The sequence below is a fragment of the Bombina bombina genome, chromosome 4 (genome assembly GCF_027579735.1).
Source record: "Bombina bombina isolate aBomBom1 chromosome 4, aBomBom1.pri, whole genome shotgun sequence".
NCBI lineage: Eukaryota > Metazoa > Chordata > Amphibia > Anura > Bombinatoridae > Bombina > Bombina bombina.
In genome coordinates, this window is record NC_069502.1 from 848,785,843 (window position 1) to 848,812,303 (window position 26,461).

At 36.8% G+C, this 26,461-nt stretch overlaps 1 protein-coding gene across 1 annotated transcript in view; it reads right to left on the reverse strand.

The window, feature by feature from the left end:
• Positions 1-26,461, reverse strand: part of LOC128657976 (zinc finger protein 605-like) — a 173,615-nt gene that overhangs the window by 96,640 nt on the left and 50,514 nt on the right. Inside the window, exons 3-4 of the mRNA XM_053712416.1 lie at positions 10,660-10,807; positions 6,370-6,476 (exon numbers count right to left, since the gene is read on the reverse strand). Coding sequence (XP_053568391.1) covers positions 6,370-6,476; positions 10,660-10,807 — 255 coding nt within the window. The remainder of the gene's footprint in view (positions 1-6,369; positions 6,477-10,659; positions 10,808-26,461) is intronic.

Consider the following 26,461-nt stretch of genomic DNA (forward strand, 5'->3'; position numbering starts at 1 on the left):
ATAATCTATACTATAATCGCGTTTATAATCGCCGTCGGCAGTTGCGCACGCATTCTCAAAAGGAATGTTGGCTGCACGAGGTAGCCAAAAGAATGTTGGCTGCGCATGCAGCCAAAAGAATTCACCTGGATGCAGCAAAGCTAAATACCTGTGGATTCTGAAAATGGTAGGGTGGTGAAAGAATCCATCGGGAAGCAGTGAAGGCAAACGGAGCATTACAAAAAAAAACTAACCACCCGCAATAAGTATTAAAAAAAAACAACTAAAAAAACAACTAACCGCCAGCAATAAGTATTAAAAAAAAATAACCGCCCGCAATAAGTATAAAAATAAATAAATAACCACCCGCAATAAGTATTTAAAAAAAATAATAACCACCCGCAATAAGAATTAAAAAAATAAAAACTAACCGCCCGTACGAAGTACTAAGAAAAAATAAATAAATAACCGCCCGCATGAAGTATTAAGAAAAAAACAACAACCAACTACCTAATACAAGTATTAACCCCTAAATTTGCCAACCCTAACAACACAAACTACCTAATACATTTATTAACCCCTAATCCACCATCCCACCACATTGCAAATTAAAGAATTAATTTATTAACCCCTAAACCGCCATCCACCACCAACGCAATAAACTTAATTAACCTATTAACTCCTAAACCGCCAACCCCCACAATGCAAATAACTAATTTAATGACTAAGCCCCCTAACCTAACACCCCCTAAATTAACCCCTTAATTAATTTTAAGGGCTATTGGTAGTTTAGTATTAGATTAGGGGGTGTTTTTATTTGGGGGGGATTTTTTATTTTTATAGGGGTATTAGTTTAGGTTTACATTTTTTATTTTGGATAGCTTTGTTTATTTTTTTCTGTAATTTTACTTTTTTTATTTTTTGTAAATTTAGCTTGGGGGTTTATCTTTTTAAACATAGACTGCCCTCTCGGCAGGCTTATAACCTAGTATATATTTAAAGAGAACAAACAGTCCCCATAGACCACAGTGTAAAGGCACTTTTCAGTGCGTTTTTTTTTCTAACACTCCACACCCCCCAACTTTAACCCCTAAAACTGCTTTGTGCTCATATTTTTATTTACAAAAGGAACCTAACACTGTATTATGGAGGCAATTGGAGGATACTTTAAAAATTAACCAGAGGTCTGACCTCTGGTTAATTTTTTGAGCGGTAATTGCTACCACAAGCTTGCCACTTGTTATTGCACGACTGTAATTTTCCCATTTATGGGGCTTGTAAAAAATTAGCACTCCACTTGTAATCTAGCCCTAAATGTTTTATATATGCACTATATATACACCAGCAATTAAAGGAACAATGTACTGTACAATTTTCTACCATTTAATATGTTTCTGATGATACATTTTACCTGCTGGAGTGTATTAAATTGTTTACAAACATAACATTTATCTTAATTTTGTCATCTGAAATGACATTTTTGCCTGTTGTGCCCAGACTCCCCACCTGAATATTTCAATACTTATGTATTGACTACATAAAGGCTATGTGAACAAGAATATACAGAAGAATTTATGCTCCAATTGGGAGGCAAGAGTATATAGAGAGATAAAGAGAGAGTGCAAGCTCAGCCCGTTTATATGGTTGGTGGCTTCAACTAGCAAAAACAGTTATTTCATATACAAAAATAAACATAAAACATAATTTATGTAAGAACTTACCTAATAAATTAATTTCTTTCATGGTGGCGAGAGTCCATGAGCTGATAAACAAAAATATAACCCACATATGGGTGGGCCTCATAGACTCTCGCCACCATGAAATAAATTTATTTACAAGGTAAGTTCTCACACAAATTAGGTTTTGTTTCATAAAGGTGCTGTAACATATGGGATATAATACCCAAGATGTGGAAGTCCACGAGTAACAAGAAAAGGGGGGATAAAATAAAAACAGCTTTTTTTGCTGAGAAATTAAATCCAAAAATAAAGTATTTTAAAATAAAAAAAAACCTCAAAAATATAGGGCTCGATAACATATGTGGTGTCACCAGCAAAAGTGGTATTGGCTATTTGTAGACGGATTTAGCAATCAAATATACGGCGTATATTTCACACGTCGGCCGCTGTTTTTACTTCCATAAACGAACATAAAACCGCCGTCACAAGTCGGTATCACATATTCATCGCAAGGACTTATGCAGCGAAAATGGAGAAATTTTACTCCATTTTTCACCTGGTCACGCATAGGCAAGCGCAGCAAGCCTTGGGTTGAATATCTAAGTACCGTAACTCCCTAGAGGCCCTGACAAACACCTAACACATGCGCAATATGTACCTCTCAACCGCCATCCCCCACCGCAATAACTAATAAAATGATTAACCCCTAATTCGCCAACCCCCACATCGCAAAGTATCTCAAAAAATGATTAACCCTTAAACTGTCACCCACCCGAAACGCAAAGTATGTAATTACACTATTAACCCCTAATCTGCTAATCCCCCACAACGCAAACTACCTAATTAACCTATTAACCCCTATTCTATCGACCCCCAGCAACCCAAACTACCTAACTAATCTATTAACCCATAAACTGCCAACCCCCCACAACGCAAAATACCTAATTAACCTATTAACACCTAAACAGCCATCCTCCCCACAACGCAAAGTATTATTCTATTCATTAAGCCCCCTAACCTAACACCCCCTAAATTAACCCCAATAACATAAAATAAAAAAGACTATCTCCCTAAAAAATGTATTAAAATTTACCAAAATAAAAAAAAATCCTAACAACATTAAAATAAAAAAATCCTAACATTACATAAAAAAACTAAGATTAAATTAAAATAAAAAATCTAATATTACTAAAAATAAAAAAATCTAAAATTACAAAAAAAAATGAAATTATCCAATACCTTTATAAAAACAAAAAAGCCACCCCAAAATAAAAACACCCCCTAATCAAACACTAAACTATCAATAATCCTTAAAAGGGCCTTTTGTAGGGCATTGCTCTAAAGAAATATGTTATTTTTCTTAAAGACTACTATTTACGAACTACTATTGGTAGTTTAGTGTTAGATGGGGGGGTATTTTGGGGTGGCTTTTTTGTTTCTATAGGTGTATTAGATTAGGTTTAATTTTTTGGGGGGGATAATTTTGTTTATTTTTGTCTGTAATTTTTGTTTTTTTATTTTTGTAATATTAGATTTTATATTTTCATTTAATCTTAGGGGTTGTTTTATGTAATGTTAGGATTTTTTATTTTGGTAAATTTGTATTTATTTTTTAGGGAGATAGTCTTTATTTTATGTAAATGGGGTTAATTTAGGGGGTGTTAGGTTAGGGGAATTAGTGATTAGATTAATACTTTGCTTTGTGGGGGGGTGCAGGTTTAGGGGTTAATTGGTTAATTAGGTAGATTGCATTGTGGGGGGTTGGCGGTTTAGGGGTTAATAGTGTTAACAAGTAGATTGTGTTGGGGTGGGGAATTAGGGATTAATAATGTTAATAGATAGTTTGCAATGTGGGGGGTTGGCGGATTAGGGGTTAATAGTTTAAATAGGTAGTTTGCGATGTAGGGGGTTGGCGGATTAGGGATTAATAGTTTAAATAGGTATTTTGCGTTGTGGGGGATGGCGGTTTAGGGGTTAATACATTTATTAGCTTGTTTGCGATGTGGGGGTTGGCGGATTAGGAGTAAATAGTTTAAATAGGTAGTTTGCATTGTGGGGGGTTGGCGGTTTAGAGGTTTGTTTTTGGGAGGCGGGTTAGACTTTTATGGGTATTTAAACTTTTTTTTGTTTTTTACTTAGGCGCTGGCAGTTCATAAACGACCAGAAGTCACTGGCAAATTCAGAAATGTCTATTTTCTGCACATTTCTGAACGTCGCTGGTTTATCCGACTTACGTCAGTATCTGATCTGCCGGCACCGTATATATGATTCACCCGATGTGCAAGGTGAATTTACGGGCGACATGGGTTTCAGCAGTCACACTGAAACCTACATCATATATGTAGTCTCGCCCCTTGACACAGTATCAAATTGTGACAACTGCCTGAAGAACCTTTTAACCAAAAGCTGCTTCTGAAGAGGCAAAAACATAAAAATTGTAAAATTTGTCTGCCTTACAAATTTTATCCACTGAAGCCTCGTTCTTGAAAGCCCAAGATGTGGCAACTGATCTTGTAGAATGAGCTGTAATTCTTTGAGGCGGAACTGACTCACCTCCAAATAAGCTTTGTGAATCAAAAGTTTAAACCAAGAGGCTAAAGAAATAGCAGAAGCTTTCTGACCTTTCTTGGAACCAGAAAAGAGAACAAACAAACTAGAAGTCTCTGAAATCCTTAGAAGCATCAACATACAATTTCAAAGCACTAACAACATCCAAAGAATGTAGAGTTCTTTCAGTATCATTCTATGGATTAGGGCAGGTGGCAATGACAATTTCCCTATTAATGTTGTGATAGTTAAAGGGACACTGAACTGAATTTTTTTCTTTCATGATTCAGATAGAGCAGGAAATTTTAAGCAACTTTCTAATTTACTCCTATTATCAAATTTTCTTTGTTCTCTTGCTATCTTTATTTTAAAAGCAGGAATGTAAATCTTAGCAGCCAGCCCATTTTAGATCCAGCACCATGGATAGTGCTTGCTTATTGGAGGCTGACATTTACCCACCAAAAGGCAAGCATAACCCAGGTTCTCAACCAAAAATGGGCCGGATCCTATGCATCACATTCCTGCTTTTTAAATAAATATAGCAAGGGAACGAAGAAAAATTGATAATAGCAGTAAATTAGAAAGTTGCTTAAAATTGCTGCGCTATCTGAATCATGAAAGAAAAAAATTGGGTTTAGTGTTCCTTTAACCTTAGGTAAAAATGTAAAAGTAGTCTGCAAAACTGCTTTATCTTGATGGAAAATCAGATAAGAAGACTCACAAGAGAGGGCAGACAGTTCAGAAAGTCTTCTAGCTGAAGAGATAGCCAAATGAAAAAAAAGTTTCCAAGAAAGAATGTCCAAATAATGCATAGGCTCAAATGGAGGAGCCTGTACGATCTTTAACACCAGATTAAGACTCCATAGAGGAGAAATAGGTTCAATAACAGGTTTAATATGAATTAAAGCCTGAACAAAACAATACATGTCTGGAAGATGAACAATTTTTCTGTGAAACATCACAGAAAGTGCATACATTTGACCTTTCAAAGTGCTGGCAGATACACCCTTATCTAAACCATCTTGAAGAAATTAAAGAAGTTTAGGAATTCTAAAGGAATGCCAGGAATAAGTATTTGTTAAAGTGCAAGTCCCCATACATTGAAGACACAGCACTTACCTGCACAGCCTGTGGCAGCGTGTGAGGACGCTGCTCCTCAAAAAGACCTATAGAAAAAATAAAGAATAGAGTAAACCTACTTTGGCTTTCTATATTAGGGCAGCACCAATGTTAGGAAAAGGCAGCAAGGCCCACCTTACAAGTTCCTAACTGCTTAAAAGTCACCACTGCCCTTCTGAAGAGACTAACGTGCAGTACGGCTAAACCCAATCTTGAAAAGAAAGATCAGAGCAAACCTACTCTGGCTTTCAAAATAATAAAATCTTGATTGAAGTGAAATAAATCCAATCTTCTTCAGACACCAAAACTTCACCTCCTCCTTGCACCAAAGGCAAAGAGAATGACTGGGGTTTGTGGGAAGGGAAGTGATACTTAACAGTTTGGCTGTGGGGCTCTTTGCCTCCTCCTACTGGCCAGGAGTGATATTCCCAACAGTAATTGATGAAGCCATGGACTCACCATATCTTTGGAAAGAAAGTAACTGATATAGAATATAAAATGCTGAAGGCAAGAGCTGAGGCTTACGATGATGCGCTCTGTATTACTGAGGATATATTGTTATGTGAAGAAATGCACCAACTGATACAAAAATAAAAATAAATATAAAATGTCATCTATACATGAACCAGAACACATTGAATTAAGTTTTCAGCATAGGATCTAAGCAGACTAACCAGCTAGCCGGTGTCCGTGCAGATATTATCTATATATGACATATGTACACATGCTTATGGCCATTCTATACAATAAGCACTACAATATAAATAAGTTGTTTTTTTTTAGCCTAAGCCTGACATTACTTCATAAGCTGCTTATTGCTGGCCTGTGTATGGGGATGATAGAACAAATAACAAAAGGCTGTTGGGAAATAACTATCTCCTTTGGTGAATTTCCCAAAACAACTCTAAACTTTTGTATGTGCACTAACACCTTAAACTTCAGCTTTTTCTTTTCCTCTGAGCATCTGTTACATCTTGTTGCTAAGCAACTAATACACATATTCACTGCAAGAGGTTACCATGGTGTCATTATGATGTTTTCTTACCTCTCCCGTCAGAAGGAAAAGAATCTCCAGGATATGGTTCAGTATACGCTCAGGCAGCTTCTTCTTCATCTTGTTCATGGTCAGTGATATTCCAACAGCCCCTATACCTGATACAGGACAATACAGCACTAGTATTCCAACAGCTCTTATACCTGACATGGGGACAATACAGCACTAGTATTCCAACAGCCCCTATACCTGACATGGGGACAATAAGGTACTAATATTCCAACTGCCCATATACCTAACATAGTGACAATACAGCACAAGTATTCCAACAGCCCCCATACCTGACATGGGGACAATACAGCACTAGTGTTCCAACAGCCGCTATACCTCACATAAGATAAGAAATATTACAATTTGATACCCCCTTAAAGTAGTTTTAGAAAACAAGCTACAGTCCAGCAGACACAAATCAGTGTGTTTCAGGCCTGTGGCTTCTGATGGTAAATATGGACATGTGACCTGACACTACTCAAGCTCTATAAAGACAACAGTAAAGGATTGTTGTCTTTATTAGCTACACGTATAGTTGTCATAACTAGCCAATTATCTTTGATATTTAGAATTGGCTGAACAACTTAATTCTGAAGCAACTTGATGTAATGTCTTCCAGAGGTTCCAGATTACTCACTAGATCAGGGCTGAACAAATAAATGATTTTATATATAGAGGGCATGAGGTAATTCTCTGTCTTGCTGAGTTCTATGCACAGACCCATTTGCTATAGGCACCCATGTAGCTGCTAGCAAGGTTGTAAACATACTGATAGTGCTACTGTATGGGCTGTATCCTCCTTCGTTGAGGATGGATGTCGGCTCTTCAAAACTGTAAGTGGATCTTCAGTGGTTAGTGTTAGGTTTCTTTAAGGGTTTATTGGGTGGGTTTTAGTTTTAGATTAGGGTTTGGGCAATTGAAAAAGAGCTAAATGCCCCTTTAAGGGCAATGCCCATCCAAATGCCCTTTTCAGGGCAATGGGGAGCTTAGGTTTTTTTAGTTAGGGTTTTATTTGGGGGTTTGGTTGTGTGGGTGGTGGGTTTTACTGTTGGGGGGTGTTTGAATTTTTAGGTTTTATTTTACAGTTAAAAGAACTGATTTCTTTGTGGCAATGCCCCGCAAAAGGCCCTTTAAGGGAAATTGGTAGTTTAGTTTAGGCTAGGGTTTTTTTTTTATTTTGATAGGGCTATTAGATTAGGTGTAATTAGTTTAAATATCTGATAATGTCTTTTTTTTATTTTGTGTAATTTAGTGTTTTGTTTTTTTTGTAATTTAGGTAATTGTATTTAATTTAGGCAATTTATTTAATTGTAGTGTAAGGTTAGGTGTTAGTGTAACTCATGTTAGGTTTTATCTTACAGGCAAATTTATATTTATTTGACCTAGGTAGTTAGTAAATAGTTAATAACTATTTAGTAACTATTCTACCTAGTTAAAATAAATAGAAACGTGCCTGTGAAATAAAAATAAACCCTAAGATAGCTACAATGTAACTATTAGTTATATTGTAGCTAGCTTAGGGTTTATTTTATAGGTAAGTATTTAGTTTTAAATAGGAATTATTTAGGTAATGATAGCAATTTTTATTTAGATTTATTTGAATTATATTTAAGTTAGGGGGTGTTAGGGTTATGGTTAGACTTAGGTTTACAGGTTAATAAATTTAGTATAGTGGCGGCGACATTGGGGGCGGCAGATTAGGGGTTAATAAATGTAGGTAGGTGGCGGTGATGTTAGGGGCGGCAGATTAAGGGTTAATAATATTTAACTAGTGTTTGCAAAGCAGGGGTGCGGCGGATTAGGGGTTAATATGTTTATTATAGTGGTGGCGACATTGGGGTGGCATATTAGGGGTTAACTACTCCTGAGCTCTCAGACTGGCAATATTTATATGCCCATGGTGCATGTTATTGACGTGTACGCTCTGTGCATATGTTTTATTGAGAGACAAGTGTGCACATAGTGTGTATGTAACAATCACACACTTTATATGCCCCCAGACTGACACTGTGTATGTGCTCCTCGGCTGATCTATCAGTGATAATGACTAATCAGCCCTTTAACAGAGATTTTATATATATATATATATATATATATATATATATACGTATTCAGGAACTACAGAGCTACAGGATAGTTTGGTCTATAATATACCATAACTTCCTGACCCAGATCATGTAGTTTACCCCTATGTGTAATTCCCCTTCACAGCTCACTGATGCTCTCCATTTTGTTAGTGAGAATTTGTTCACTGTTCTCCATCAGCAAAACAATGAACATCAATATTTTAATCATTGTAATTTTTCTGTCTTACAGCCAGTTACATAATTATTAATAGGAATTAAATTATTTTAGCTTTCAAATTGTGAAAAAAGATAAAAAGCAGCTTCTGCCATAGATCTGTTACCTGCAGCGACGTCTGATGGGGTCTACACTGGCTGAATATCTTGTACAAGGTCTGCATGTGCTCCTGTTTCTGGATTTTCATTACTGTGATCTGTTAGTTCTAATCCTAGAATGGTATGTTTGTCAGATGCAGTCATGCGTAGTAGAGACTGCGCGAGGACAAACATACCTGGCCTTGAGCAGCAGAGAGGATGAGCTCCGTAGTGGGGGGCATGGCCGGATGGGAAAGCCGTGAGGGGGAGTGGCCGGCAGGCGTGGCAAGAGGCATTGCCGAGTGTGTGCATGAAGGGGGCGTGGTCGGCGGGAGCGCTCATGATGGGGGCATGGCCAGGTGGGAGTGAGCGTGGCCGAGAGATAGAGACAAAAAGAAAGGAGAAAGAGGAAAAGAGAGGGAGGATAGAGAACAAAAGAGAGGGAGGGAGAGCAAAAAAGGGGGGTGAGGAGAGAGAGCAAAAGAGGGGGAGAGAGGGCAAAAGAGGGAGAGAGAGAGAGCAAAGGAGGGGGGAGAGGAGAGAGAGCAAAAGAGAGGGCAAAAGAGGGAGAGAGAGAGCAAAAGAGGGGGAGAGAGGGCAAAAGAAGGAGAGAGAGCAAAAGAGGGGGAGAGAGGGCAAAAGAGGGAGAGAGAGGGCAAAAGAGGGAGATGGAGAGCAAAAGAGGGAGAGAGCAAAAGAGAGGAGAGAGAGAGCAAAAGAGAGGCAAGAGAGAACAAAACAGGGGAAGAGAGCAAAAGAGGGGGGGAGAGATCAGAAGGGGGAGAGAGCAAAAGAGAGGGGGAGAGAGCAAAAGAGGGGGGAGCAGAAGAGGGGGAGAGAGAGCAAAAGAGAGGGGAGAGAGCAAAAGAGAGGGGAGAGAGAGCAAAGGAGGGGGGATAGAGGGGGAGAGAGAACAAAAGAGGGGGGATAGAGGGGGAGAGAGAGCAAAAGAGGGGAGAGAGAGAGAAAAAAGAGGGGGAGAGCGCAAAAGAGGGGGGAGAGAGCCAAAGAGGGGGAGAGAGCAAAAGAGGGGGAGAGAGCAAAAGAGGGGGAGAGAGAGCAAAAGAGAGGGGAGAGAGAGTAAAAGAGGGGGAGAGTGAGCAAAAGAGGGGGAGAGAGAGCAAAAGAGGGGAAGAGAGAGTAAAAGAGGGGGAGAGAGAGCAAAAGAGAGGAGAAAGAGAGCAAAAGGGGGGGGAGAGAGAGCAAAAGAGGGGGGAGAGAGAGTAAAAGAGAGGAGTAAGAGAGCAAAAGAGGGGGAGAGAGAGCAAAAGAGGGGGAGAGAGAGAAAAAAGGGGGGAGAGCAAAAGAGGGGGGAGAGAGAGCAAAAGAGAGGGGAGAGAGAACAAAAGAGGGGGAGAGAGAGCAAAAGAAGGGGGAGAGAGGGGGGAGAGAGCAAAAGAGATGGGGGAGAGAGAGAGAGAAAAAGAGAGGGGGGAAAGAGAGCAAAAGAGAGGGGGGAGAGAGAGAGCAAGGGGTGGGACCACTGTACTGCAAAAAAATGGCCCATGTACACTGGCTTTAGGACTAGTATAGAATATAATTAGTTTATTTTGTTTATAATGAAACACATGTTGTAGTATATCTTATAACGTATACCAGATTTTTTTAAAAGATGACCAGTTACTGGATAAATCTACCTTTTTTTAACAGCCTTTTAGAGACTGACAATGCTAATCAAAACCTAAGAATACATCATGCGTTTTCTACTAGTCTGTTACATAAATAAGTTTTCAAACATAAAAATATTTATATATAATTCATGACATTTTTGCTTTTCACACCCCTTTAAAAATGTTCTTGACAGTCTATTAGTTCACTCATGACAGATTGCCTGGTGATTTACTCTCTGTCAGTCACTTCTATAATGTTTGTGCATTTCCTCAGTGAGATATTTATTACTACACAGCATTACCTGAGCTCTCATTTCCTAGGACCTCCATAGTACTTAGTGCTTGGTGAGTCTCCATCATAACGTCCTTGTAAAGCTCCTTGTGTCCCTCTATATACTCCCACTCTTCCATAGAGAAATACACAGCAACATCATCACACTTTATAGGCACCTGAAACACACACAACTCATTCAGCGCTGACACAGGGACTGGTTCTGTCACACACTTTTACTGACAGAGCCAGGATAATGTTACTAAGAACATCCAGAGACACAGACAGAAAGTAGGAAATACACACCGGGCCAGATGAGTCAGTAAAGGGAGTCACTGTGCCCTGAATGGTATATTGTCATATTCCCAGCAATGGAATGCTGCTATTATTATATATTTCTGCAATATGTGTATTATTATATATATTATTTATGTAATGCATTTCTATATAACAATTTTTTTGTGAGATTTTATAGTAAAATTTCCTTAAATTGAGTAGGGAAATAACATGACTGTGCTGCACAAGTCAGATGCGCGCTCTCTAGCAAGTCCTGATTGGCTGTTTAAAATCCCTTTACAATGAGATGTGGCTACTGAGGAAATTTTACAGATATGTTCAGGTAATATTTTCTAATAAGTTTTATACAGTTATGCTCAATCACTTTCAATTGCATCATGTCGCTTTAAAAAAAAAAAATTACTTCTATTATCAAATTTGCTTTGTTCCATAATATCCTTTGTTGAAGAGATACCTAGGTAGGAATTTGGAGTACTCTTGAAAAAGGATAACATTCTTACAAAGCTTCTGCCATATAGTGCTCCAAAAACATGAACGCTCCTGAGCTTACATACCTGCTTTTCAACAAAAGATACCAAGAGAATGAAGACAAATTGAAAATAGAAGTTAGGGAATGTGCATTCGGATGCTTCATTAGGATTTGAATGCAGGAGTAGGGGGCAGTTCATAGGATTCAGCTCTTTTTGGAGACTCTTGTGAAAGATCTTAGTGTGGTGACCTTTTACAAAATTAAATCCAGCTCCGAAAAGAACTGAATCCTACAAACCGCCTCCAGCTTCCGTATTCATTATCTAACAAAAGATCTGAATGCCTATACCTAATAGAAGTAAAATAGAAAGTTGTTTAAAATGGTATGTTCTATCTGAATCATGAAAAAATCCGAGAATTTATGCTTACCTGATAAATTTATTTATTTCATGGTGGTGAGAGTCCACGATCCATTACTCCTGGGAATTAATCTTCCTTACCACTAGGAGAAGGCAAAGATTCCCAAACCCCAAGACCTCTATAAAACCCCTCCCACCTCACATGTACCTCAGCCTAATGTACAGCCAAGCGAAATGAGGTAAGGAAAAGCAATGAGAGCCATTAAATAAGCAGGGGAAAAAAAGATATGCTAAAGAAAATACTTATCCCAAAATCAATGGGTGGTGTCTCAGGAACTTTCAAAACCATGAAAGAAACAAATTTATTGGGTAAGCATAAATTATGTTTTCTTTAATACAAGTGGTGAGAGTCCACAATTACTTCTGGGAACTAATACCAAAGCTGTGGAGTCCCGGAGTAATAACATAAAAGGAGGGATCTAAAAAACATTATTTTGGGGAGCAGAGCCAAGGCTCGTGCTGAGCAAGCATGTGCAATTGTGGCTCCTGCTCCATGTGAGATTTAACATAAGATAAAGAACTAATTTCACACAATATTTGACTGGAAATAGAAGTTGCAACCCCAGGATTGTGATTGGCATCCGGAGTTTAAAACTCTGAAGGCAATGGAGATCATTGACATTTGCATCAGTGCAATCGAATTTATGCGGCCTGGTGGGAACCAACAAAGGGGAACACAAGACGTGAAACAGACACGTTTCCAACAGCAGTATTGGCTTACCTCGACCACCTTGGTAAATATTCTGTATTGCATATAACTAAGAGTGTTATCAGTGTTGTAGCATATTTTATTTTCTATGCGTGTATGGGGTGGCCATATTCCAAATGGCGCCTTCAGGACTGTTATATACCTTCTAACAGTGCAAGTCTACAGAAGTTGTAAAGTACGCTTTATTCTGAGATCTCTACAACATCCCTCCGGTTATCTTGTTAAGTCTTACCAGGACAGTGTACATTATTAAAATACGCAATAACAATATTATTTGGTGAAGTATCCTATACCTGTGACTCAGCTCCCCTGCATGACACTGCTTTACATGTCTTTATAGCAAAATAGCAGAGTACCATTTCCAAACTGTAGCATTCTCCCTATATGTAGCACATAACTCTCACAATGGTTATAATGTACTGAGGGACTTTAATGTTTCTTCACTATCTGGTCTGACCGGGCCGAGTCGCAGAGGTATCTCCACCACAATTGGAATATAATGCAATGAGAACCCTCCCTGCAACAGTTTAGATCTAAATTTTGTTCATCAGTACATCCAGATTTGTTATCTTATTAACTACATCTACCAGCTATAGAGCTGCAGTCTCTAAACGGATTGGGATGAATCTACCATGAAAGGACGAAACTAGTCTGTGAATTACTGCCTACATAAAGCCCAATCAGAAAAGAAGATTCATCAGTAGGCTTCTCAGGCTCAACAGGACATGGAAGAATTGGATGAAACATCCACTTCTAAAGGGGACTCGCATCAAGCCACAGAACATACAGATCTGATTAAGCAGATCAAAGCTATTTTCCAAGAGGAATTGAAATCTGCACTAGGAGACCTCAGAAGGGATATCCTGGAGATCGATAATAGAACGGCTGAACTTGAGGATAAATTGGAAGAGGTTGTTGGAAAAATACCTTCTTTCCAGAACAAATTAATACAACAAGAACACATTTACAGCTTTAGACCCAATTAGAGGACTTAGAAAATAGATCTCGGAGATCTAACTTGCGAGTGAGAAATCTTCCTGAAACCTACACAGATATGAATGACACTCTTATAAAACGTTTCCAACCGTTATTACCTATACTGCGCAGTCTATTTTCATGATGGACGGAGCTCATAGAGACCTAAATAAACCCTCCAATTCCTCATCAGTTTGTGATGTAATAAGTTTGATTATTACTCTACAAAACAACAACTTCTTCAAGAAGAAAAGCGCCACAGTTAGATATTGAGGTTAACAAAATCCAGATATTCTCTGACCTGTCTCCTCTTACATTGAAGAAAAAGAGAAAAATCAAGCAAATCATTTCAGCCTTAAAGGGACATGAAACCCAATTTTTTCTTTCATGATTTAGACAGAACACTAAATTTTAAAAAACTTTCCAATGTTATTCTATTATTTAATTTGTTTCTTCCAGTTCTTATCCTTTGCTGAAAGGTTTCTCTAGGTAAGCTCAGGAGCAGCAAAGAACCTAGGTCCTAGCTGCATAGATATACCGATTGTCATTGGCTCGCCCATGTGTTCAGTTAGAAACCAGTAGTGCATTGTTGCTCCTTCAACAAATGATACCAAGAGAATGAAGCAAATATGATAATAGAAGTAAATATGAAAGTTGTTTAAAATTGTATGTTCTACCTAAATCATGAAATACATTTTTTGGGTTTCATGTCCCTTAAATGAAAGACAATATTAAATATCGTTGGAACTCCCCGTTTTAAATGTATTTTCTATATAACAAACTCTCTTATTCCTGCTCTACAGTGGAAGAGGGAAGGAAGATTTTGCAGAAACTGCATATCCCAAAGGAGGATACAGATAAGCCATTATCACAATGCTCTCCAAGAAAACCTTTATCACGCTCCTGGACACAAGTGGGTAAACTCAGAGGTCCTCCACCTCTGAAATCTAACAATGCTGATGCTGGAACAGTTTCCTAATCTGCACTTTCCACAGTTTGAGAGTGTCACCCAGTGGTAGAAATGTGCGATTAGTTTCGGATCGATTCGGAAATTCGGCCGAATTCGTAAAATTCGGGATTCGGATCGATTCGAATTTCCGAATTAAATTAGTGCCAAATAAATCCGAATAGGTTCGGATTTATTCGGATTTATTTGGTAGATTCGGATGGCCATGGATTACACTAGTATTGTACAGTATATTAGGTTATATCACTCTGCTATGGGTTACACCTAATATACAGTACATAATACTAGTCTAATCCCACCTAACACTTACCGAAATTCCGAATTTCTGAACCGAACCGAATCCAGCCGAATTTATTCGAATCCGAAACGAATCCGAACTGAATTGATTCAAATTTTTCCAAATTCAAATCGATCCGAACCGAAATTCAAAAAAATCCGAATCGAACCGAACCAAATTTTTTCGCCATGCACATGTCTACTTAGTGGTAACTAGTTGACAAATACAGCCTGTGCCTTTAAACGCCTACCTCTTAATATAATCTCATTTATTTGTACTTACAAATGTTTTGAGCTTAGGTGCTGCTAAGTTTCAGGTAAGTTCTGACTTCTTACTTATTGATTTCTTAAAATGCTTAAGGTTTAAAGGGACACTGAACCCAATTTTTTTCTTTCCTGATTCAGACAGAGCATGCAATTTTAAGCAACTTTCTAACTTACTCCTTTTCTTTATTCTCTTGTTATCTCTATTTGAAAAAGAAGGCATCTAAGCTTTTTTTTTTTGGTTCAGACCTCTGGACAGCAATTTTTTTATTGGTGGATGAATTTATCCACCTATCAGCAAGAACAACCCAGGTTGTTTGCCAAAAATGGGCATTCTTGCATTTCAAGAGAATGAAGAAAATTTGATAATAGGAGTAAATTAGAAAGTTGCTTAAAATGTTATGCTCTATCTGAATCATGAAAGAAAAAAATTGGGTTCAGTGTCCCTTTAACTAGAAAACAGCCTTCAATGTTTCTCTCTAGATAATATAATAGCAAATACGGTTTGGGAGGGGGAAAAAGATAATGGAGCTATAGCTTCTATATTGAAACATCTAATATGTACATATTACCTCCCCGGCTTGGCTGGTTTAGACTAAGCTTGATACATGACAGTCTCTCAGTTTTACAGTTGTTTCACTTCAGTGTGAATTTGTTTTCAGCTTTAAAGTTTAAATATTATTCCATGTAACAACCAGCTAACTCAAATCCTATTTATGCATTGTTTCTTTTTTATTTAATTAACTGTTTTTTTTTGTTTATACTTATTTTGTCTTGTTTTCTTTTTTTTCCTATATTTTTTTTATCCATGGGTGATCCTACCTTTGCTGTATTTGCTGGTATGTATGCACTTTCTATGCAGGTCCCTAGAGGAGAAGGGATAACTACTGTTATGGGTACGGAAATCTGTGTTTGAACAAGAAAAAAGGATTATTGGAACAGAGCTTATACAGCAAAATATACCACCCAAAGGAAGGAAAGATATCTGACGAACCAAACAATTAATAAAATAAGTTATTAATTGAAATTATATACTATTCTGGTATATAACATAAAAAAGTGACCAGTCACTACAGGAGCTCAATATACAGTCTAAAAATTAGGATATACACTCTCTTATAAACTGAAATGATGCTAAAAAAAAGGCTTTCTATAAAAACAAGTGTTCTATAAAACAAACACCAGCGTGTGGAAAGCCAGTGAAACTATATCAAAGTCTCGATAGCCACTTCTAGTAGCGATTCCATCCTTGTGCCACTTTTCCTTTTAACTTGTCAGTATATCTGTAATCTACCGTATAAAATTGTGTAATGTTTATTGCTCCTCTCCACAGTCCTGTCAGCTAGTGTTTTTTACCTGCTCATCCGGACTTCCACTTTTTGCGGCTGGAGAAGAAGAAACGTACCTAAGTCTTGCTTGCTTATAGGAAAACTTTTGGAGTTTCTTTTGCCATTTCTGTCAATGATCCTCACCTGGATCCTGCCTGGCTTGGATCTGTCATGGCTTGTGAGCGTGAAAGTGGCCGTTCAGACGCTTCTGCGTCACGTGTTTGGGGCCAGCCAATAGCCGCTTTCAAAAAACGGCTCATGGAAGTTAACCCACAGGGGGGTGAAAGATTCAGTCTCTGCACAGAGATTTGACTCAAAATGCTAATGAGCCACTTTTGTTACAGACACAGTCCTCAAATCAACGCGTTTCACCTTCTCACAAGGCTTTTTCAAGATGCTTAATATTAAAATTAATAATGACAAATGTGAAGGGATTGAGGTCAATCTTCCTGAACATACCAAAAAAAGTTTGCTTTTAATTTTGACTTTCAATGGGCCACAAAAGCAATAAAATCAATGCTTTCTCGCAGAAGTGGATAGGGATTGGCAGTCCTTGATCTACAATCTTATTTTTACTCAGTGAGAATAGCACAGACTGCGCTGTAGCACAACTCGGCAGATAGATTAATTTGGGTTAATCTTGAAGGAGAAATGGTGGAGGTTGATCCACTCTATTATTTACTCTGGTCACCTAGAGCTCATAGAAAACTTTTAGAACTATAACCTTTACTATTAGATAATGGCAATTTTTGGGGATATCTTGTGTCTATCCCATAATAGGTATAGAGGTGCAATATCGGGTCTCTACTCTATATTCAATTTATGTTTGAAGGAACAAAAACTTCTACTAATGACCAGATGGGAGGCAGACCTTAATTTCCAAAAATCTTTGGAGCAATGGAGCATAGACCTACAAAGGGGGTTAGCCTTCACCATTAGTGCTAATCTCAGAGAGCTATTTGAAGATGTATAGATGGTTTCTTACTCCTTCAAGACTTTACTTAAAAGGACAGTGAAGTCCAAAATAAACTTTCATTATTCAAATAGGGCATGTAATTTTAAACAACTTTCCAATATACTTTTATCACTAATTTTGCTTTGCTCTCTTGGTATTCTTAGTTGAAAGCTAAACCTAGGAGGTTCATATGCTAATTTCTTAGACCTTAAAGGCCGCTTCTAATTTGATATTTTTTCACCACTAGTGGGTGTTAGTTCATCTGTTTCATATAGATAACATTGAGCTCACTCACGTGAAGCTACCTAGGAGTGAGCACTGATTGGCTAAAATGCAAGTCTGTCAAAAGAACTGAAATAAGGGGGCAGTTTGCAGAGGCATAGATACAAGATAATTACAGAGGTAAAATGTGTATTATAACTGTGTAGGTTATGCAAAACTGGGGAATGGGTAATAAAGGGATTATCTATCTTTTTGTTGTTTATCTATCTAAACAACAAAAAATCTGGTGTTGACTGTCCCTTTAATCAATAACTTCATTCCTACCATTTGTTATCAGAACTGTTTAGCGGAAGGCTCATACTTCATTGTTAGGTCTCTCAAATTACAAAACAAATGGATTGCATTTATTTGTACTGCTGTCATAACTTGTATTGCTAAATTTTGGAAATCCTTATATTGACTGTATTGCACCATTACAACCATGGGGGGTAGTTATCAACGCGTCTACTTTACCTGCCTTCGCCAGTCCAATACGCCCGCCTAAGCTCGCCTACCATCGCCGCCGCGGACCTTCAAAATTTCGCCTAAGTTATGAAAAAAGCTGTCAAAAAGCCGCGCACCAAGTACGGGGCGATGAGCAGCGGACTGTGAGAGTTATCACTCATCCGATCTCGCTGCTCTTCGGCTTTTTGACAGCTTTATTGCTAGCCTGTCACTAAGCACCCACACTAACTACACTGTTCTACCCCCTATACCGGCGCCCCCGGAGCCCCCCGCAACTAAATAAAGTTATTAACCCCTAAACCGCCACTCCTAGAACCCACCGCAACTCTTATAAATGTATTAACCCCTAAACCGCTGCTCCCGGACACCGCGGCCAACTACATTCTACCTAGTAACCCCTATCCTGCCCCCCCTATACCGCCGCCACCTATAATAAAGTTATTAACCCCTATCCTGCCGATCCCATACCCCGCCGCAACTAAATAAATTGTTTAACCCCTAAACCACCGCTCCCGGACCCCACCTCAACTAAATAAATAGTTTAACCCCTAAACCGCCACTCCCAGACCCCGCCGCAACCTATATTAAACTTATTAACCCCTAATCTGCCCCCCTACACCGTCGCCACCTATAATAAATTTATTCACCCCTATCCTGCCCCCCTACACCGCCGCCACTGTAATAAAATGATTAACCCCTAAACCTAAGTCTAACACTAACCCTAACACCCCCCTAACTTAAATATTAATTAAATAAATCTAAATAATATTTCTCTTATTAAATAAATTAATCCTATTTAAAACTAAATACTTACCTTTAAAATAAACCCTAATATAGCTACAATATAAATAATAATTATATTGTAGCTATTTTAGGATTTATTTTTATTTTACAGGCAACTTTCAATTTATTTTAACTAGGTACAATAGATATTAAATAGTTATTAACTATTTAATAGCTACCTAGTTAAAATAAAGAGAAATTAACCTGTAAAATAAAAACTAGCCTAAGTTACAATTACACATAACACTACACTATACTTTAATAAATTTTTCCTATTTAAAACTAAATACTTATTTGTAAAATAAACCCTAAGATAGCTACAATATAAATAATAATTATATTGTAGCTATTTTAGGATTTATATTTATTTTACAGGTAACCTTGTATTTAGTTTAGCTAGTTAGAATAGTTTTTTAAATAGTTATTAACTATTTAATAACTACCTAGCTAAAAGAAATACAAAATTACCTGTAAAATAAATCCTAACCTAAGTTACAATTAAACCTAACACTACACTATCATTAAATTAATTAAATAAATTAGCTACAAATAACTACAATTAAATTAAATAAACTAACTAAAGTACAAAAAATAAAAAAGCTAAGTTACAAAAAATAAAAAAAATAAGTTACAAACATTTAAAAAATATTACAACAATGTTAATCTACTTACACCTAATCTAAGCCCCCTAATAAAATAACAAAGCCCCCCAAAATAAAAAAATGCCCTACCCTATTCTAAATTAAAAAGTTACCAGCTCTTTTACCTTACCAGCCCTTAAAAGGGCCTTTTGCGGGGCATGCCCCAAAGAATTCTGCTCTTTTGCCTGTAAAAAAAAAAATACAACCCACCAACATTAAAACCCACCACCCACATACCCCTAATCTAACCCAAAACCCCCTTAAATAAACCTAACACTACCCCCCTGAAGATCATCCTACCTTGAGTCGTCTTCAGCCAGCCGACCCACCGATGGAACCAAAGAGGAGATCCGGAGCGGCAGAAGTCATCATCCAGGCGGCGTTGAAGAAGTCTTCCATCCGATGAAGTCATCATCCAAGCGGCGCTGAAGAAGTCTTCCATCCGATAGAAGTCTTCATCCAGGCGGCGTCTTCAATCTTCATCCATCCGGAGCGGAGCCATCTTCAGACAAGCCGACGCGGAGCCATCCTCTTCTTCCCGACGACTAACGACAAATGGATATTCCTTTAAGGGACGTCATCCAAGATGGAGTCCCTTCAATTCCGATTGGCTGATAGGATTCTATCAGCCAATCGGAATTAAGGTATGAAAAATCTGATTGGCTGATTGAATCAGCCAATCAGATTGAAGTTCAATCCGATTGGCTGATCCAATCAGCCAATCAGATTGAGCTCGTATTCTATTGGCTGTTCCGATAAGCCAATAGAATGCAAGCTCAATCTGATTGGCTGATTGGATCAGCCAATCGGATTGAACTTCAATCTGATTGGCTGATTCAATCAGCCAATCAGATTTTTCCTACCTTAATTCCGATTGGCTGATAGAATCCTATCAGCCAATCGGAATTGAAGGGACGCCATCTTGGATGAAGACTTCTATCGGATGGAAGACTTCTTCAGCGCCGCCTGGATGATGACTTCATCGGATGGAAGACTTCTTCAGCGCCGCCTGGATGATGACTTCTGCCACTCCGGATCTCCTCTTCGGTTCCATCGGTGGGTCGGCTGGCTGAAGACGACTCAAGGTAGGATGATCTTCAGGGGGGTAGTGTTAGGTTTATTTAAGGGGGGTTTGGGTTAGATTAGGGGTATGTGGGTGGTGGGTTTTAATGTTGGGGGGGTTGTATTTTTTTTTTTACAGGCAAAAGAGCAGAATCCTTTGGGGCATGCCCCGCAAAAAGCCCTTTTAAGGGCTGGTAAAAGAGCTGGTTACTTTGTAATGTAGTATAGGGTCGGGACTTTTATTATTTTTTATTTTTTTTATTTTATTAGGGGGCTTAGATTAGGTGTAATTAGTTTAACATTTTTGTAATCTTTTTTTATTTTCTGTAATTTAGGGCCCTTTTAAGGGCTGGTAAGGTAAAAGAGCTGGTAACTTTTTAATTTAGAATAGGGTAGGGCATTTTTTTTATTTTGGGGGGCTTTGTTATTTTATTAGGGGGCTTAGATTAGGTGTAAGTAGCTTAAAATTGTTGTAATATTTTTTAAATCTTTGTAACTTATTTTTTTTATTTTTTGTAACTTAGCTTTTTTATTTTTTGTACTTTAGTTAGTTTATTTAATTTAATTTAATTGTAGTTATTTGTAGGTAATTTATTTAATTAATTTAATGATAGTGTAGTGTTAGGTTTAATTGTAACTTAGGTTAGGATTTATTTTACAGGTAATTTTGTATTTCTTTTAGCTAGGTAGTTATTAAATAGTTAATAACTATTTAATAACTATTCTAACTAGCTAAAATAAATACAAAGTTACCTGTAAAATAAATATAAATCCTAAAATAGCTACAATATAATTATTATTTATATTGTAGCTATCTTAGGGTTTATTTTACAGGTAATTATTTAGTTTTAAATAGGATTAATTTATTTAAGTATAGTGTAGTGTTAGGTGTAATTGTAACTTAGGCTAGTTTTTATTTTACAGGTTAATTTCTCTTTATTTTAACTAGGTAGCTATTAAATAGTTAATAACTATTTAATAGCTATTGTACCTAGTTAAAATAAATTGAAAGTTGCCTGTAAAATAAAAATAAATCCTAAAATAGCTACAATATAATTATTATTTATATTGTAGCTATATTAGGGTTTATTTTAAAGGTAAATATTTAGTTTTAAATAGGATTAATTTATTTAATAAGAGAAATATTATTTAGATTTATTTAATTAATATTTAAGTTAGGGGGGTGTTAGGGTTAGTGTTAGACTTAGGTTTAGGGGTTAATAATTTTATTACAGTGGCGGCGGTGTAGGGGGGGCAGGATAGGGGCTAATAAATTTATTACAGGTGGCGACGGTGTAGGGGGGGGCAGATTCGGTGTTAATAAGTTTAATATAGGTTGCGGCGGAGTCCAGAAGCGGCGGTTTAGGGGTTAAACTATTTATTTAGTTGCGGCGAGGTCCGGGATCCGCAGGATAGGGGTTAATAACTTTATTATAGGTTTGCGACGGTATAGGGGGCAGGATAGGGGTTAATAGGTATAATGTAGGTGGGGGCGGGGTCCGGGAGCGACGGTTTAGGGGTTAATAGATATATTATAGTTGCGGCGGGGACCGGGAGTGGCGGTTTAGGGGTTAACATATTTAGTATAGCTTGCGGGGGGTTCCGGGAGCGGCGGTTTAGGGGTTAACATATTTATTATAGTGGCGGTGGGCTCCGGGAGCGGCTGTTTAGGGGGTAATAACTTTATTTAGTTGCGGTGGTGTAGGGGGGGCAGATTAGGGGTGTTTAGGCTCGGGGTACATGTTAGGGTGTTAGCTGTAGACAGCTCCCATAGGAATCAATGGGATGTCTGGCAGCAGCGAACATGAACTTTCGCTATGGTCAAACTCCCATTGATTCCTATGGGATTCGCCGCCTCCAGGGCGGCGGTTTGAAAACCAGGTACGCTGGGCCAGAAAAGTGCCGAGCATACCTGCTAGTTTTTTGATAACTAGCAAAAGTAGTCAGATTGTGCCGCACTTGTGTGCGGAACATCTGGAGTGACGTAAGAATCAATCTGTGTCGGACTAAGTCCGGCGGATCGAAGCTTACGTCACTAAATTCTACTTTTGCCGGTATCTAGGGCTTGATAACTTAGGCGAATAAGATTATATATGATTATACAGCAAAGCAAGCTCTTTCATACAATACTATTATTTCTGGAACAGTTATAATATTCAGCAAGCCGGAATGATTTAGAGGTTGCGGCCTACCATCCCACTCTCCCCCCGGCAGGGCGGTAGTTTGCCTCTGTCGTTAGAAAGCAGTGAAATCCTGCAAGACACTGCAAATACTCTTTTCAGCAAGACACAGTGGCCTCTAGTTATCAAGCACCGTACGTACCTGCCATCGCCGGCCCCAATACGCCCGCCTAAGCTCGCCTCACATCGCCGCCGCGGACCTGAATATGCTCGCCAAAGTTATCAAAAAAGCTGTCAAAAAGCCGCGCACCAAGTACGGTGCGATGAGCAGCGGACTGTGATAGTTATCACTCATCCGATCTCGCTGCTCTTCGGGTTTTCTACAGCTTTATTGATAAGCTGTCACTAAGCACTCACACTATACTATACTGTTCTACCCCCTATACGGCCGCCCCCGGAGCCCCCCGCAACTAAATAAAGTTATTAACCCCTAAACCGCCGCTCCTAGACCCCGCCGCAACTATATTAAACATGTTAACCCCTAAACCGCCGCTCCCGGAGCCCACTGCCACTCTAATAAACTTATTAACCCCTAAACCTCCACTCCCGGACCCCGCTGCAACTATAATAAATATGTTAACCCCTAAACCGCCGCTCCCGGACCCCGCCGCCACCTACATAATACCTATTAACCCCTATCCTGCCCCCCTATACTGCCGCCACCTATAATAAATTTATTAACCCCTATCCTGCGGATCCCGTACCCCACCACAAATAAATAAATTGTTTAACCCCTAAACTGCTGCTCCCGGACCCCGCCGCCACCTATATTAAACTTATTAACCCCTAATCTGCCCCCCCTATACCGACGCCATCTATATTAAACTAATTAACCCCTAAATCTAAGTCTAACCCTAACACCCACCTAACTTAAATATTATTTTAATAAATCTAAATAAAAATTACTCTTATTAACTAAATTATTCCTATTTAAAAATAAATACTTACCTATAAAATAAACCCTAATATAGCTACAATATAAATAATAATTATATTGTAGCTATTTTAGGATTTATTTTTATTTTACAGGCAAATTTAAATTTATTTTAACTAGGTACAATAGCTATTAAATATTAATTAACTATTTAATAGCTACCTAGATAAAATAAAGACAAATTTACCTGTAAAATAAAAACTAACCTAAGTTACAATTACACGTAACCCTACACTATCATTAAATAAATTATTCCTATTTAAAACTAAATACTTACCTGTAAAATAAACCCTAAGATAGCTACAATGTAATTAATAATTACATTGTGGCTATCTTAGGATTTATATTTATTTTACAGGCAACTTTGTATTTATTTTAACTAGGTACAATAGTTATTAAAGGTAAGGTAAAGTTTATATTTATTGACCTCATTTATTTAAAATAAATATCAATAATAAGGTAGTCGCTAACTTTTTTTTCGCTTTACATTATTTATTTTACCTGTAATCCAATCTTTGTATATGCAACCGTTCTATTCAATCCTCCTCCCCCATGCCACTTCCTTCTTTATCGCTGTTATTACAGGAAGCGTTCTCACCCCTTTGTCTTCGTCAGGTCAATGCGCGTTCACAGAGGCACTATCTTATGCGCATGCGCAAATTCACCCCGCTGCCAGATACATTGTTGCGATTGAAAGCGTTTAGTCATTGATCGTGTTAGTTACTTTCATCGCTGGCAGCAACAGCAATACATTTTTCTGCGCTCCATTTTCAAATTGATTTCTTTGATCTCTCCAAGTAAGTAAAGTCTAATAATAAGATATAACAAAATCGTAAATGATAGAATGTAAATAGATGAAATAGTATACTTATAATCGCCTTTATTTTTATGAATTTATAGCATCTTTCTTTTACAATTCACTTTTTCTAAGTATCTAATCCTTTATTTTTGCGACGCTGTCATATTTTTCAATAGCTTTGAGAGTGTTACTTAGACCAATATATAAGTTATTGTTTACACAAATTAATATATTATTTAAAAAAAAAACTAATGCTGCCTCAGAATATGATCATATAATAGAGGTACAATAGCAAATATCTTTTGTTTTTATTTTATTCTTTCATCTCTATTTATTTCATCTCCAAAAATTATAATCATCTACATTGCTCATTCATTACTCTTTTGTTTATTCAATTTGTTTTTTTGCTTCTAAATGTTTTCAAATGATCCAATTTTACTTTCTGAGCATACCAATGTAATTTTTTTGTAATATCTCTATATATATTGAACTTTACAGTAATATTTTTATTATAATGTTTATAATTCATTCTATGTTCTCACTTCTTTGCACTCAATATTCAGGTTACATTTCTTTGATTTTTGATATTCTTTTCTTTGATTTTAAATAAATTTATTTGATGCAATGTGGTTTTTAACTTTAAAAACTTTCTCCTTGGTGCTTTACTGTGAATTTGAGATTTTATAGCTTTTTAAATCCTCTTGTCTTTATCTGTTCTTTAGTGTTATCTTTCAAATATTTCACACCCCTTTCATTCTAGACTGAAAGAACAGAAATATAGATAAACAAAGCACTACAGACAGAGAAACAGATATTACTATATATAGAATTCAAAATATGTTACAACATTTAATCCTAGAACAAATAAATAAAAATATATAGAACTCTACTTATAAATCATTATATTTATTTTAAAATTATATATATATATATATATATATATATATATATATATATCAATTAATAGATTACATATTTATGTTTAAAAAATATATATATAAATATATTTTACGTCAATATATATCATTATATCTTTCTAGCTGTTTCTAAAACAAATCCTATATATATATATATATATATATCTTTATAATTATATCCATATATATATATATATATATATATATATATATATACATATATATATATATATATATCTATATTTATTTATATATATATATATATATCTTTCTATCTAAAAATATATATTTTTATAAATATAGATTAATATATATATAGATAAAGAGAGAGAGACACAGAGATCTCTTTCTCTATTTCTCTCTATATATATATGTTTATATATATATATATATATATATATATATATTTATATATAAATATATATATATATATGTATATATAAATATATATCTACCAGATGTTGTAAATAAATAATTTTGTCCACACACAAAGAGCACTGTGAGTTCTCCCTACACTATCAAGCTACAATATATATATATATATATATATATATATATATATATATATATATATATAGATATATATATCTATATAGAGATAGAGACATAGAAACAGAGAGACAGAGATACATAGAGACAGAGAGATATAGAGACAAAGAGAGATAGAGAAACAGACGCAGAGAGACAGAGACAGAGAGAGTCAGAGACACATAGAGAGAGATAGAGAAAGAGATAGAAAAAGAGATAGAAATAAACAGAAATAAAGAGATAGATAGAAAGAGAGACAGAGAGAGAGAGAGAGATAAATAGAGACAGAGAGAGATATACAGTATGAGAGAGAGACACATACAGAGCGAGACATTGCTAGAAAGAGAGAGAGATATAGATAGAAAAAGAGAGAGAGAGAGACAGAGATAGACAGATAGAAAGAGAGTGATAGAGAGAGAGAGATAGAGATATAAAAAAGAAATAGAGAGATAGAAAGAGAGATAGACAGATAGAGAGAGAGAGACAGAGAGAGATAAAAATATATAGAGAGAGAAATAGAGGGAGAGACAGATATAGAGAGACAGTGAGATAAAAAGAGAGAGAGAAAGATATAGAGAAAGACAAAAGAGAGAGATAGAAAGAGA